The sequence below is a fragment of the Balaenoptera borealis genome, assembly GCF_965194805.1.
Source record: "Balaenoptera borealis genome assembly, chromosome: 9".
In the NCBI taxonomy this organism is placed as follows: domain Eukaryota; kingdom Metazoa; phylum Chordata; class Mammalia; order Artiodactyla; family Balaenopteridae; genus Balaenoptera; species Balaenoptera borealis.
In genome coordinates, this window is record NC_138873.1 from 44,543,130 (window position 1) to 44,559,507 (window position 16,378).

At 40.2% G+C, this 16,378-nt stretch overlaps 1 protein-coding gene and 1 long non-coding RNA gene across 4 annotated transcripts in view; one reads left to right on the plus strand and one right to left on the minus strand.

Moving 5' to 3' along the window:
* The window catches only part of LOC309634611, a 46,974-nt gene extending 34,376 nt beyond the window's left edge, over positions 1–12,598 (minus strand). For all 3 annotated transcript variants that reach the window (XR_014248234.1, XR_014248235.1, XR_014248236.1), the window contains exon 1: positions 11,313–12,598. This is a non-coding gene — a long non-coding RNA (uncharacterized lncRNA). The remainder of the gene's footprint in view (positions 1–11,312) is intronic.
* A 95-nt stretch (positions 12,599–12,693) lies between these two features.
* Positions 12,694–16,062, plus strand: TSPYL1 (TSPY like 1). The gene has a single exon (XM_082404836.1). It carries the CDS (start codon positions 12,828–12,830, stop codon positions 14,136–14,138), a length of 1,311 nt encoding a protein of 436 aa, XP_082260962.1. The 5' UTR covers positions 12,694–12,827; the 3' UTR covers positions 14,139–16,062.
* The last annotated feature ends 316 nt before the right edge of the window (positions 16,063–16,378 follow it).

Below are 16,378 nucleotides of genomic sequence, written 5' to 3' on the forward strand. Positions count from 1 at the left end.
AAATAGACATACTTATTAACTATCCACTAATTACTAACTTGCATATTGTGACAGTTAATTTTATGTGTCTTTTGACTGCACTGCTTGACTAAATGTTATTTCTGGGTGTTTCTGTGAAGGGTATTTCTGAATGAGATTAACATCTGAATCAATGAACTCAGTGAAATAGATTGCCCTCCCTAATGTGAGTGGGCCTCATCCAATCCATGGAGACCCTGAATAGAACAAAAGGTAGAGGAAGAAGGAATTCACTCTTTTTCCCGGGCCTCATGCTTGAGCTGGGACATCTCATATTCTCCAGCCCTTGGACTGGGATTTACACCATCCACTCCCCTGGTTCTCAGGCCTTTGGACTCAGACTGAATTACACAACTGGCTTTCCTGGATCTCCAGCTTGCAGATGGCGGATTGTGGGACTTGTCAGCTTCCATAATCACGTAAGCCAATTCCCCCAAATAAACATGTCTATAGCTACCTCCTGATGTTTCTGTTTCTCTGGAGAACACTGACTAACACAGATATATTTTAAAAGATATACAGTACTTTAAATAAAAATTACTACCAAATAAATCACCAAGGTCACTTCTAGCTCATTGGTTAAAGCAACCAATGCTCCATAATACAGAGGTTCATCTCAGTGAATTAAGTTTCTGATTGAGTTCGTTGTTTTAAATTACTCTCTAGCCTATTATTGGCCTCATCTTCCTAATTTAAGCAAAAAAAAAAAAATCCTTCATTTACCTTGAACTCAATATCACATTTTGAGCAAGTGTTTTTGCTTCAGCCTTTAAATACCAATCCAAAAAATTATCATAGCAAATATGTTAGTTTATGGTGTTTTCTTCTTTTGAGTGAATACTAAACTCTGTATTTGATCATATAAAGTTAAATTATTTCATCATTTTATGAGAGGGTTTTCTTTAATGTTGTTTGAAAAATATTTTAAATTAAAAGTGCAAATGTTATTCTAATGTCACCACCCCTCATTAAAATTGTAGGAAGCAAGGAGTTAAAGACCACTTTTCCTTTTCTCATCGCCATTTCCCCGGAGACCACAACTGTTGGCAGCTGGGTACACATCCTTTGCAAATATTTTCCATGTTTATATAGATATATGGGCATCAACTTATATTATTTATTAAAATACAATTATGATATATTTATCTACAGTGTTTTTTGTATCTAATTTAACATGGATACTTTTCGAAGTCACTACTTTGGATCCATTTTATTCCTTTTAAAAGGTTATGTAATATTCAATTTTTGAACATGCCATAATTTATCCAACTTTTCTTCTACTGACTTTTAGTTTGTTTCCATTTTTGTGTGGAGGGGGGCTGATGCAATGGATTGAATGTTTGTGTCCCCCAAAATTCATATGTTTAAATCCTAACCCCTAAAGTGATGGTATTAGGAGGTGGGGCTTCTGGAAGGTAATTAGGTCATGAAGGTGGAGCTCTCACGAATAGTCTTAGTGCCCTTATAAAAGGGACTCCAGAGAGCTCTTGCCTTCTTTCCACCATATGAGGATACAATGAGAAGTCGGCAGTCTGCAAATGGGAAGAGGGCTCTCACCAAGCTTAACCATGCTAGTGCCCTGATCTCAGACTTTCAGCCCCTAGCACTATAAGAAATAAATTTCTGTTGTTTACAAGCCACCTAGCCTATAGTACTTTGTTACAGCAGCCTAAATGATTAAGACATCTGGTCTATCCCTACTTTAGTAAGGATATATGATTAGGACTTCCTTTAATTCCACTTCTTAGAAACTTTCTTCCTTCAACCCAACATCTCCCTGAATCAATCACATGGTCTTTCTCCTTTTCTGAACTGCCAGTTATGAAAGAACTGGCCTCACATGCTAGCTATATTTCTTCATTTCTCATTCACTCCTCAACTCTGTAACCATCCTGCCCCTCCACTCTTCTCAAACTGTTCTCCCTAAAGACACCCATGCCCACACGGTTGCCCAGTTCAGGAACTTTTCTTCCCAGTCTTCATCTCACTCAACATGGCTGCATCCTCTTAACCCTGGTTTCCTGAAGTCCATTTCTCCCTTGCCTTCTGGGACAACACTCTCTTCTGGTTCTTCTCCTACCTCTAATAGCTATTTCTCAATTTTCCTCTGCTTGTTCCACCTCACCTGTCTCTCTCATGTCGGTGTTCCAGAGTTCTATTCTTGGCTCTCCTTTCCTCTCCTTCTACGTGTCTTTCTGGTGTTCTTGTCCTCTCTGATAGTGTCAGGAGAAGAGTGTGATCTACAGGTAGATCTACCTCATTAGTGTATGGGATCGAAGTTAGTAGAAGGCCAAAAGCCTCATTTTTAGACTTGATAGCCTGAGGCAGAATAGTCAGGAAAACATTGCAAAGTAGATCTTCAGCAGGAAGGGAAAGATAAGATAAATATATGCAATGAAGCATATTAAGCAATTGCAAATGTTGTACCTGGACCCTCTGAATTCTAAAAATTCCCAGCTCTTCACTCATGTGGAATTTGATCAAAAAGTGATAAAATTTTATATTCAGGAGTTGACATACACTAATGAAGTAGATCTACCTGTAGATCACACTCTTCTCCTGACCTACAAATGCCTGAACTTATCTTCCTGTATCTCCAAAGGGCTACCTCAGATTGACAACAAAACTCTCCTTGTCTATAGCTGAACTCATGATTTCTCCCCTCTTGTCAAAACCTGACCCTCTGCCTATATTTCATAACTTACATTTCCACCCATCCTTGTGGCCCAAACTAAAACAAATCAATCTTCCTCAACTCCTTGCCCACCTTCATATCTAGTTTTTTTAATCAGTTCTTTTATTATTTCTCTGAAGTCATCTGTTCTGTTACTACCACATTTCTAAAGATATATTCATTAATCCTTGCCTGAATCATTTCAACATTTCACAACTGATCTCCCAGCCTTTAACCATACAACCTTCAAGCCATTTTCTTGGCAATTAAGTTATTATCTGATATAATGTATGTTAGTCCCCTGTTTAAAGACCTCCAATATCCTCTAATAGTCACAGGGTTTTAAAATGCATATATACACTATATGCATATAATAATGTATATTACACACACAAGTATATAAGAGACTGTTAGTCATTAGACTCCATTTTATTGAACCATCACCCCCACCCCCAACTAATTGCCCTCTCTTTCAGCCATTCCCCAAGCTGTCTGAGCTCCTACTTGAGTCCCAGGTCTTTGCTCAGGGTATTTCTTCAGCCTAAAATTCTCTCTCTCCCTCTTCTTGTTATAATCCTATTTTTCTATTAGGACTCATCTCAAAACTTTCTCCTCTGTGAATTCTTTCACAGCTCTCTTGTCAATTATAGGAACATAAACTTCCTGTTCTGTGAATCCACAGCCCTTGGCTCACACCACTCTTGCTGCATTTATCATCTGGTATTATAATTATCTATTTCTCTATCTTCTCCACAATGGCATAAATTCCTAATGAACAAAGTTCACGTCTTTCAGATCTTTGAATCCTATCACACAGTTCTGTGTCTTGCACGTAGTAAACACCAACAAATATGTTTTGAGTTTACAGTTTAGAAAGACCAAATAGAGTGGTCAGGTCTCCAATCTATGCCTCCAATCTACTGTCCTCCAAAAGACAATGCAGACCAGAATGGTGACTAGAAAATTTAGCAAATTTAGATTGTGGCTCTGTTTACTTTTTTGTATTAGTAACACAGTTCTAGGATCAGCATTTCATCAGCAATTTCACTGGGGATAAACCCAGAACACCTTCTCTCTTTGGGAGAGAAGAAAGTAGTTAAGATGATCCTGTTCGGTTTTTGCAATCAGGGAAATGTTTCCAATAATGAGAGACTATATATGGGCAGATGAAATGCTAAGTGGGAAGGATGCAGATTACCATTCTTTTCTCAGGGTAAGTTAGAATTATTTTCAAACTGGACTTCATGCATTTCCTGATAACAAACCTTTACTTTCAAAATTTCCTCCTGAGTATAGTACAGTGAAAACTAATGAAATATTTACAGGCAGAGCTCTTTTTACCCTTGAGTTCATTCATTGCAAATGAACTCTTTGAACCCCACGTCTAAGAATCTGGAAATGCTGTTAAGTTACAAATATCAGCAGTAGCAGGCGGTACTGTTTCTTAAATCTGTCCCACATTTAATAAATGTTTCCACTGAGGGCACTTGTCTCCTAAAAGCCGTATGTTCTGTTTAGATTAATACATACAGTTTCCATGGTTGTTAAAGCTGGATTTCAGTGTGGAATCATTCAATCAATGCAGTCAACACTGCAGGATGATCCTCTGGGTGGTGGGCACTGAAGATATAAACCCTGGAAAAAGCAGTTATCAGGAAAGAGCCAATAGTCCTTGAGTTCCCTGGTTACTGTCAAAGATTTTAAAAAATCAGAAAAGCAACATGGCATAGCAGAAAGAGCTTGGAAGTCAGCCAAACTGGGTTTTTATCCACACTACATTACTTACTAGCTATATAACTTTAGGCAAGTCACTTGACGTCTCTGAGATTTCCTAATCTTTCCAATAAGGTGAATTCTACCTATGTCATACAGGAAGATGAGATAATTTCTATTAATGAGCAAATGAATGAATGATGGTCTCCTTCCAAATCAACCATTCACATTTTTAAGACAGATGTGCATAGAATGGATTGCTCACAGACTCAAGGAAGTTGTAATATAGTCTTAGAGCCAAAGAATTCACAAGGCAGAGTTCTCAGGTAACAGATGAAGTGTTATGAAAGAAAACCAAAGTATCAAGTTAGACATTATAATACGAACTTTTCATATTGAATTAATTTTTATGTGCAAAGTATAAATGACCTTGATGAAACTTGCTTTAAAACAAGAGGGCTGTTTTTCATCATGACAGTCTGGTTGTTCCAATAAGGTTCTTTGACCTTGGGACTGTACTTTAAAAAATTACTGATATTTTTGTAACTTATATATGAGCTCTGGAGTTTTAATTAACAGCCACAGCACAAATTCATGGGAACAATGTTTAAAGAGTTTATCTAGAAAAGGCAAAGAAATATTTTCCCTTGTATGAAATTTCTTAACCTTAGGAGTTTGAGATGCTTTCAAATATAAAAATCATGTTTATTCAATGGCTTTACTGTCAATTTTCGGTATTGTACCAAACAAATCCCTATGATTCATAGTAAAATTTTTAAAATCTACATAACTATTTCCATTAATTGTTTTTTTCATTTTATTAAAATGTTTTTCATCTTACTAAAAATACAGTAGGAGTTCATTACCAAGAACACATTTTATGGGTTATTTAAATGACTAATGTAATTACGCAAATTTTTCAACTAACTCTTTCTGAATTTGATTCATTTAGCTTCAGTCCTTTCTCTGAAGGGTAATGGCTCACTTTGGTAAATTATTTTAAATCTAAGTTTTATAGTGAAGGATGTGGGTTGCATAATACTTGGATTATCTTTTTGATATTAAGTGAGCCAGTAGGTAAGTACTTCCAGCGAGAATACTTACTCCCAATATAAACACACACAGTTTTTGCTAAAAAGTTAACTGAAAGCATGAATTTTAATAAATAATTTTTTTCTAAGAACTTTATAAAGCATAAGCCTCTCTCTGTGGTATGGCATTTTAATTCTAGCAAGCCTTTTTTCTACCACCTGAAGGTGCTATATGTCTAGTACAGCATTGTCCAATATAACTTTCTGCCACAATGAAATGTTACACACTGTCCAATACAGTAGCCACTAGCCAGATGTTGCTACTGAGAACCTGAAACGTGGTGTGACTGATTAAATGAATTTTTAATTTTAATTAATTTAAATTTAAATAGCTACATGTGGCTACTGACCATTATATTGGACAGTGCAGGTCTAGAATGTATGTTGAAATAACTGGAGCAGTGGACAAGTATGCTTACTATGTCCTAATGCCCCATCTCCTTCTCAAGCCCCTCAGCTCTTACCCATAGCAGGATACAAGTCAAGTGTCGTTTCTTCCATGAAGCTTTCACTGACTACTTTAATCCACATGGATGTCTTTCTCCTCTGAACTCCTAAACACTTATCTGTTTTATAATGGAATTTAGTACCCAGTTATTATACCATGGACAATAGTTTAATGTATGTAAGTTTTAGCATAAAAACAATACAAATAATAGTACCAGCTTCTATTCATTGAAAGCTTATAATGTTAAATATTTTACAGTATCTTATTTCATCTTTTTAATAGGCCTCTAAAGCATGTATTATAATCTCTATTTTATCTATGAGGAAACTGTGACTCAGAAAGATGAAGTTACTAGTCCAGGTCAAACAGCTAGTTAGTGGCAGAGCTGGAACTTGAAACCGGGTCCATGACTTCTGTAATACAGTGTAAGGGCCTTGTCAGAGTAGGCAGGGTCATATGAGATACTTTGGCCTGATTTGATTATGGGAAGCCATTATAACAAACCTAAGCCTGTGTGAGAAAACTAATTTGTAACGATTACAGCTTAGAGGGAATAAAAGATTATAATTCAATTTCAATTACAAGAGTATTTCATCTACAGTGAGAGACCATTCCAAAGTTCTTCCATCATAGACTAGATATACCACTTTCTTAGAGACGAGTTGCTCCCTCTAGTGAAAAGCGATGGGAATACCGTACCCCCAAGTATTCAAAAGAGAAAATCTCTGTAGAAGCGGTACCTTCCTAAGGGGTCTCTTGGAAATTTGTGGAGGTGAGTTTTAGATATTACAAAGAATGGAGGTTGTTATTGGCTTTCATTAGGTGGGCCAGGGATGCTAGATATCATGCAGGAAGTCCTCATCAACCAGACACTAGTCTATTTCTGGGAGGGAAAACCCAGTTATATTTATCTATCTGAGCCTGGAATTTAACATCATTTTACATATAAAAACAAAGTATGTTTGCACTGTTTTACTATGCTATGAATTTTCCAGGAAGGAAACTACGGCATTTCATCTGACTAAACACTGTCAGTTGTAAAATATAATATTACTTAAATATCACCAAGAATGAGAGGCAGACAGAGAAAAGGGAAGAAAAACATTGCCAATTAAGCTATGACACAGTGCATTCTTATACATAATTTTATCTCTATTTAAAGGGCTCCTTTAGACATATTTAGACACAAGTCAAACACACCTGGACACATATAAAAGAAAAAAAAAGCAAAATAAATTAAGGTATTTCTAAAACTTCTTTATATTCAGAAAATTTTTGACTCAGAGTTGTCAACATCCATGGTTTTCAAAACAAAATTATTCTTTTGCTTTCGAGTATTTTGATGATGCTGTATTTCTTAAAACAGTGCTCAACTCGTGTTCAGGTTTTCTTCAAAGCCACTGACACCAATTTCGTATGCTTTGATGTTGGCACTTTTTGAACCTTCCAAAGATATTGATGGAAAGTTTTCAGACAACAACTAGCGGTTATAACCATTCTTCACATAGTTTTCAAAGAGTCTGTCTGGAAATGAAATCGGTAACAGTAACCCGGTTTGCATATGTTCAGGCAATGACAGTAACAATGATCATTACTGACACCTGGCTGACAGTGCTTATAAAACACACCCTGATTTCAGAGATGTGAAAACATATTTCTTGGGCTTCCCTGGTGGCGCAGTGGTTGAGAATCTGCCTGCCAATGCAGGGGACACGGGTTCGAACCCTGGTCTGGGAAGATCCCACATGCCGCAGAGCAACTAGGCCCGTGAGCCACAACTACTGAGCCTGCGCGTCTGGAGCCTGTGCTCCGCAACAAGAGAGGTCACGACAGTGAGAGGCCCGCGCACCGCGATGAAGAGTGGCCCCCGCTTGCCACAACTAGAGAAAGCCCTCGCACGGAAACAAAGACCCAACACAGCCAAAAATAAATTAATTAATTAGTTAATTAAAAAAAAAAACATATTTCTTACAATGGAAGAACTACAGAGCTGGGCAAGCGAGGGGAACTTTTCCAGAACTTAACCAAGATTTAGTCACCATTTCAGAAAATCTCATCACCAAGAATAACGCTACTGATGATATCTGAGCCACCAGGAAAACCTACCTGTATCAGTCTCCATCCATGGTGATTAGAGCAACAGGTGTAACTTTCTAACTACTTTGTCATTTCTTTTTTTTTTTTTTTTTTTGTCATTTCTTATAGCTTAGGCATGTTAATGCCTTTACACGTTGAAACAGATACTATTATAAATTAGTTTTATTTCTCTTTTACATCAGGTCGTCATTATATTGATGTTTTTCTATTTATATGTGTAGGTGGATTACATTATCCATGAATTTCAAGAAGGTAATGACTATTAGAAAATATCTGTTATAAAAAGGTGACGTTGGGTCTGATAGGGTTTAGAAAATACTGAATTTAGGTATCAGGAATAACTGCCTTTCCTCTAAACAGAAATCAAATTCTTGGGCACTTACCTAACAAATATTAATATGCTTGTGGATAAGGAAATGGGGGAGGAGGCATAAAATTGCATATTAATTTAACACTAAGAGAGGACAGTTTTATGCTCTTATTTTAAGAAGTGACTTTGCATTTTGCTCAGAGAGCATGATCTCTTGAGTCAAACTACCCAGATTTAATTCATGGGCCTACCATTTTGTAGGTAATTTTGAGTGACTCAATCTCTGCTTCATTTCCCTAGTGGGTAAAATGAAGGTCATAACAGCATTACCTCACAGGGTTCTTATGAGAACTAAATGATACAATGGGATGGTGTTTACAACACTGACTGGTACATCAGAAGCAGTAAATATGTGAAAGCTTCATTAATTGCAAGCATAAAATATATCATTCTGCAAAACAAAGATGTCTGAACTTCTGCTAAAATCTTTACCATCTGAGAAATCTTTCCTGAAGAATCAATGATTCCTTGATATATGGAGAATAATTTCATAGTTCTGTGAACATTTTCTCACAGAACCATATTAGAATATATTAGATTCCTTGGGGTAGTGGGGTTTACTGCCAACTGCCCCACAACTGTTCTGTAGTGTACAAATACATCTTAGATTCCAAAGTGCAAGAAGGTAATATATGAAACATAACCAAAATATATTCCCACATCAAGTAAAATGTAAAGCAGTACAGACACACTGTTAGTTTTTGTAAGATCATCAAGGTTTTAATTTATTGAAATCAACAAATATCCTTAAGAATCTACCAAAATCTCAGCTCCATGCTATGTTGAGTAAATACAAAGGAAGAAGCAACTGGGCTCCTATCTCATGGGATGATGCTGGGATGCTGGGATGATGAGACTGACATGTATGAAACAACCAGGGTCACTAAGAGGAAGAGTATAATTACATCTAAATTGCATGGCACAGCTCATAAGAGTTGCAGGAATTCAGAGGAGGAGTGGTAGAGTGGTAAAGGAACTCTACCTTAGGGGTAGAGTTAGGGAGAGGGAGGCAAAATGTAGTGTATGACCTTGGTTAAGGCAGTTAACCTCTCAGCATTATTGTTTCCTCTTCTATAACGTTTGACAATTTAATGCATGTAAAATGCCTAGCACGATCTAAGGCAAGAAAGGTTTGTGGTGAAAGAAAGAAAAAGAATGGGTAGTATCTGCCCAAACAGAGTGTGTTTCAGATAGCAGGATAACCTGCATCATATAAAAGAGACACATATCCCTTTTAAGGTTTTAGGTTAAAAAAGGAAGAACTCACAAGGAATAGCCCTACTATAATAAGTACAATCTTCTGTGGCAAATAGCAACCACATTTTTTTTCCCTGCATGGCAAAGTAACTCCTTTAGCATGTGAGACTTCGTACAGGTTGAAATCCCAGACAGGTCCTTCTGACAAGCAGACTCTTTCTTTAAAAAAAGAAATGGCATAGAACACACATATCTGCTTTTCCTTCTAAATCCTTGCTTCTAGCTGCCCCTTCTCTTATTCAAAAGTGAGCACTTACTCCAAAGTGATCATAACCTTGGCCCTCCATTTTCTATAATAAAGAGTTATAATCACAATCACTTCTCTACTGTGATTTTCAGATAATTAAAATTAGAAGAAATTTAAGTTTGTCCTCATTTCGGTTTCATTCAATCAAATAGTCTATATCACGGCCTTTTTCAAATGTACTGACAATAAGCGAAGGAAGGGTTCCCCCAAAGTGTCTCAATACTCTTGAGGGAAATTACACTCACCACAGTCCTGATTACATTTACATGCACCATCTATCACTGGGGTCTTTCCTAACATTATCAGTTAGAGTACTAATTAATTATACTTTCGGACATCATAATGGTGACTTGGACAAATAAAGCCACATCTTCTAGTACTGGTCAAAGCCGGATACTGTCTTCCGCTCAAAAATAGAAGGCATGTTAGTAATAAAAGCTTCCACTTTAGGCCAAATTAAATTATTCTAGTTCCAAGATAGAGGATGATTTCATAGTAATGAGAAAGAAGTGGGCCTTGTAGAAAATTCCATTATTCATTCTTATCTATACAAAAGTAATTTCAGCCATGCATTACAGGTTCATATCAATTTCTTGCAGACAGAAATGAAGTAAGGCTTGGAATCGTTACCTTGGCTTGTTCAGAAATGAGAGAAGAATTGGAAATACAGTGCTGGTGGTTTGAGGCTTTGCTATGTAAACTCACCCAAATATGTCAGTCCTTTCAGTGTTTGTTTGTCATACAGTGTGACCACACAAATATACATTATTTGTAAAACAAAACTGTTTTCCCTGTGGTTTTTCTATGCTTTCTGAGGCTTTGATGCATATATCCAAATTCATTCTGACTAGGATTTCGTTACTGAAGACAGTAGAGCAGTCCTCTGGTTTGCTGGTGGCTGACAGGGAGGAGAGCAGGGTGACAACCCATGTGCCCCTTACTTCTGCAAGCACCAAGCCGCAGGCAGAAGAAATCGTATTCTGTGCATCTGTTCCTTTGTTTAACATTCTAATAATCTATGCAACACTGTGGAAGGCAGTGTACCAGGCACTAGGTAAACAGTACTAAACAAAACCATGACCCTGTCCTGGAGTTCACAGTCTTCTCAAACATATTTTATGGTAGGTTTTGGGTTTAACTTTGCCTTTCTGTGTACGTATTGCCTAAGTATATTTCTGGACTTGATAGCCAAAAAGAGACTCAAGATACAATACATCGTAGCTGTTGGGCAGGACCTCAGGGGAAGCAATGGTGAGGTTGAAGGGGATGCTGCCAGGAAAAACTTGAGCCACACACAGACGCAACCAAACCTCAACCCAAGGAGTGTTCATTTCATACTGTTGTAACAAATTACGACAAACTTAACAGCTTAAAACTACACAAATTAATTATCTTACCGTTTTGGAGGTTAGATGAACTCAAGGTGCTGGTGCAGTTGCATTCCTTTGGAGGCTCTATGGGAAAATCTATTTCCTTCCTTTCCAGCTTCTAGAGGTTACCTTTATACCTTGGATCTTCGTTCCTTCCTCCATCTTCAAATCTTTTTTCTTCTCTCTTTCTCTCTCTTTCTCACCTCTGCTCTGGTCATCACATCTCACACTGACACTCCTGCCTCCTTCTTATCATCATAATTACACAGGGTCCACCCACCCGAATAATCCAGGACAATCTTTCAATCTCCGGCTCCTTAACCGAATCAAATCTGCAAAGTCCCTCTTGCCACGTAAGATAACATACAGGTTCTGAAGGTTAGGACATGGACATCTTGGCGGGCCATTGTTCAGTCTACTATACAAGGCAAAGCAAATAGAAAAAAAAAAGTTTGCCTCTTTTACACCTTGAGGCAACTAACTGAAAGCTGGCATTATGCAGTTTCTTTTCTACTTAAGACCATCTTGGTTACCCGTTTTAACTGGCTTTTCTTCATAAAAATAGCAGTGGGTGGCCCCTCCACCGGTATTTCTCTGAGGCCTCCTAACTCTCTAACACCAGTTTTCCTCACAAGTCAACAAACTAAAACAACCAGAGACACTGACATCCCTCTTAAAGTTAGCTCTATGAGCTAATTACCATGAATAGATACTTCACCAAAGCCAACCTTTCCTACCTCCTTGCAGAACTAAACTCGTTAATAGATTAATAGTTTACGGGGCTGGAAATAGCTTTTCTATTTCCTGCAGTGAGGGGCCATGGAGCAAGATTTAGCAAATCGATCCTGACTTAATTCCTGCAGACATTACGCAGGACAAGCTCTTCTTTGATGCAGATTATAAAGGTAAGACTAGCAAGGAACAATATGCATCAATTTCGTGGTGAAAAGTCGCTCAGTAGCTTTTTCTCCCAGTGATGTCAGAGGCCAGAATATTTTCATTTCACTTCTACTTGAGAAAAGGGAAACAGTTTGCTATTCAACTTAGTTTAAAAATAAAGAGAAGATTTTTGCTCCTGGCCATTATGGAATAACAGGGAGTAGATTTACCTTCCTGCCTAGAAAATACCAAACACCAGAAAAACATGTTTTCAGACGACAGCAGGCAGTGTAGTACTGGGATCCCTACAAGCTGGAGGTACTCTCCAGATGCATCGCAGGGAGGGTCCTCACTGCTTCAGCCTCCGAGTCACATTTATTTACGTAAGTCAAACTATCAGTCCACCCGATTAAATTCATAGGAATAAAACTAAGAGAACACACCCGGACCACAGGGTACCAGGTAAGCCAGGCCAGGACTTGCCAATTCTCGCGTCAGGGTGAGATCTACAGCCGTGACGTCACCCTCACGGAGACGCTCGCGAGACTAGGGAGTGGGTGGCGAGAGCGGCGGGTTTTCGGTGAGAGCGGCGGTTATTCCCCGAGCGCGGCTTCTGCGAGGAAAAACAGACGGTAGCCTGACGTTTGTCTGGCTGCTGCCGACATGAGCGGCCCGGCTGGGGTCGAGAGGACGCCTCTCCCTGAAACCCACAGTCTCACCGTTCCCGACCGTGCCCCCGGAGACCCGGATTCTCCCAGGTGCCTGAAGCTCCGTGAGGAAACTGAGGCGTCACAGGTGATGGCGGAGACGGGTGAGGGGAGCTTCGAAGCCGTTGCGCTCCCACCGTCCCAGCTTCCAGAGGAGCGGGGCGCCCCCCGCGCTGCTCCCGCAGGTCCGGTCTGTGCCGGTAAGCCCCATATCGGAGGCGGTGGGGATGGCGGTTACGTAGCGCCCGAAGCGGGGCAAGAGCAGGCTCCGCCTCCCAGGGAGAGACTGGATACGGCGTCTGTATCCCTGGCGACGGACGGCAGCCGGGGAAATGGCGGCCGGCGGGGAGAGCCGCGGGGCTCGGGTGGGGAGAAGGCCCTAGAAACCTGTGGCGCGGAGAGGTTCGGATCTGACCTGATGGCGGAGGCGAAGGCTGAGGAAGTGAAGACTGAAGAGGGCCCCCTCTTCTCAGTCACAGTGGATGAGGAGGTGGCGGAGAAGGAAGGAGTGAAGGAGGAGGAGGGAGTGGAGCAGGAGATGGAGATGGAGGAGAAGCCAGTAGGTGAAGAAATAGAAATGGTGGAGAATAGAGTGGTGGAGGAGGCAGGGCACCGGCCCCTGCGGATGGATCTCCGCATGAACCCTCTGGAGGCCATCCAGCTGGAGCTGGACACTGTGAATGCTCAGGCTGACCGGGCCTTTCAGCAACTAGAACATAAGTTCGGACGGATGCGTCGACACTACCTGGAGCGGAGGAACTACATCATTCAGAATATCCCGGGCTTCTGGGTCACTGCCTTTCGGAACCACCCCCAGTTGTCCCCCATGATTAGGGGCCAAGATGCAGAGATGTTAAGATACATAACCAATTTGGAGGTGAAGGAGCTCAGGCACCCTCGAACAGGCTGCAAGTTCAAGTTCTTCTTTCGAAGAAACCCCTATTTCCGAAACAAGCTGATTGTCAAGGAATATGAGGTCAGAGCCTCTGGCCGAGTGGTGTCTCTTTCCACTCCAATCATATGGCGCCGGGGCCGTGAACCCCAGTCCTTCATTCGCAGGAACCAAGAGGTCGTTTGCAATTTCTTCACCTGGTTTTCAGACCACAGCCTTCCAGAGTCTGACAGGATTGCTGAGATTATCAAAGAGGACCTGTGGCCAAATCCACTGCAATACTACCTGCTGCGTGAGGGAGTCCATAGAGCCAGACGTCGCCCAATAAGGGAGCCAGTGGAGATCCCCAGGCCCTTTGGGTTCCAGTCTGGTTAAACTTTGCCTTTGGGAATGTTCCTGCATAAAGTCCCTTTCCGCCTCTTGCTGGACCTGTGCTTGGGCAACAGAAATGGGTATGCCGTCTACTTCCCCCCCCCCCCCCCTCTTTCTGACATTTCTGCAGCCTTTTTCCCCTGGACATTCAGTTCTCTCAGCCTCAAGATTGAGACCACCATGACCACACCCCTCCACTTCCACATGTGCATTAATATCACATGCTGCATGGCCATGATTCACACCACTCCTAAGCCAAGTTTGTGATGATGTAAATTGCATTGCCTTTATCTGCACTACTTGGACCCCGTTTGTTCCCAGGGCCTCCGGTCTGCCTCTTATGCCTGGAATTCTAGATTTGTGTAGGAGCCCATTCTACACACTTTGCTCTGCAGTACAGGCATATAGCCTGTGGACAGTTGCGGGCCTTTAATGATATCAAGGGAGAACAACAGTGGACCACTTGGCCTGTATGATTTATGTGACTCCATTGCTCTTCTTGCGCCTCTGGTCGCCACCTGTCGCTGTCTGCTACTGGCTGTGCCCTTGGCTGCTACCTACTGGATGAACATCTTCTAGACCATTGTCAGCCCCACTCTGGTTTCTGGTAAACAATCTCCAGGTTTCCTCCCAGCACACAAAAGACCTTCCATTCTTCTCCCCAAAAGACCTCTCCTCTACTCCTCACCCCCACCCCCCTTTCCTCCACTCCCATCATCCAGAACCCTATTACTTGTCAGGCAAGTGGTTGAGGTGACAAGGTAGACTTGTCCTGGTGGCAGGATGGTCTAAGGCTGGTGTCCATTCAAAGTACCAGGCTTTCTCAGCCTCAACTAGTGAATTCAACCAAAACTTAGGTACCTCTTTGTGCCTCCTTTTCTCATCGGGAGCGTGATTAAGTGCCAGGGTGGCAGTACACTTTCTCCAGTGTCTCTCTCCTGGCTCTTAAAAGAAGTGATAGCTCATAAACATCTGCAGAATCAGGTCTTTTAGTTTTAATTTGGCTCTCCATTATTTCCAGGGACAGGTTGTCTTGTGTAATAGACTACCAGAGCTCTTATTTCCCTCTGCTTTCTTCCCTATCCTCCACCCACTTTAGCAACATCTAGAGGGTTTAAAGGGAGACAGATTTATTAGATTAAATGAAAAGCAATACCTAGGCCCTAATGGATGGAAGAACTAAAGATATTGTGATGGGTGCCCAAAGCATGGGAAACTAAACAGAAGACCACAGGCAAAAATGAGCCAGGTAAAAATTGGGCCTAAAATGAAGACTGAGAGCCTTCAAGGAAGGTTCTTTCTCTGTCAGTGGTGATGAGAGAAGTTCTTTTTCTCAGGATAAACATGGGAGAATTGAAGGGGGTTGGAATGTTAAATATGTTGTCTAGAGAAGAGATCTTTAAAGAAATGCAACGCAACTTTGAGTGCTTTCTTTCGTTTTCATTTGACTGACTTTATGAGGAGGATTAATACTGTGTCTTTTATTTCACTAGTATTTAGTAAATCCTGTTATGTTATTTCTGCTTACTGGGAAAATTGAGCTGTACAGGCTTTATTTTGCTTTCAGTTGGGAACATTTGGAACAGTCTTATTTTCCTGTATGATATAGAGACTTAAATGAATATCTGTAGTGGATTTCAACTTGTTTCTGTTAAAACCGTATCCTTAGAAATATAATTTGAATAACTTGTTCTTGTCATATTATTAAGACTTTGGAAATTGTTGTCTTCATGGAAAAATAACTTACTAAAAATGTGTGGCTTAATTGTCTTGATAATTTGCCCAGTTAACAACTTAGTAATTGATGTGTCTCTTTTCCTAAGTAGCATAAATACTTGTGAGGTTGCTCTGTCACATTGAAAGTATACCATTGATATATTTGTCTTTCCTTATATGCATGATGGTAAAATAAAAGCATGTTACTCTGCTAGATTTCTTATTTCTCACCCTGCGCATAAAAACACATGAAGAAATTGTTCTAGGTGACGGCAGGTTATGGAATTATTAAAGTTCTTAAATGGATACAATAGGCGTTATCCCAAAAGTAAGAAAATGAACACTACTTTTGGTAGGGAGGTTTGTTGTTTTTGTTGTTTTACTTTAAAATGGTAACAATTTCAACTTCTTACTCATGATTGCATTCTTTTCCATACAGCTTGTGTAGCACCATCCCCCCTTCACTTCCTTAAAGCCTCCATTTCTATCTCTATAAATGATATTCTCAGGTCATTCAGGCTCTCTTT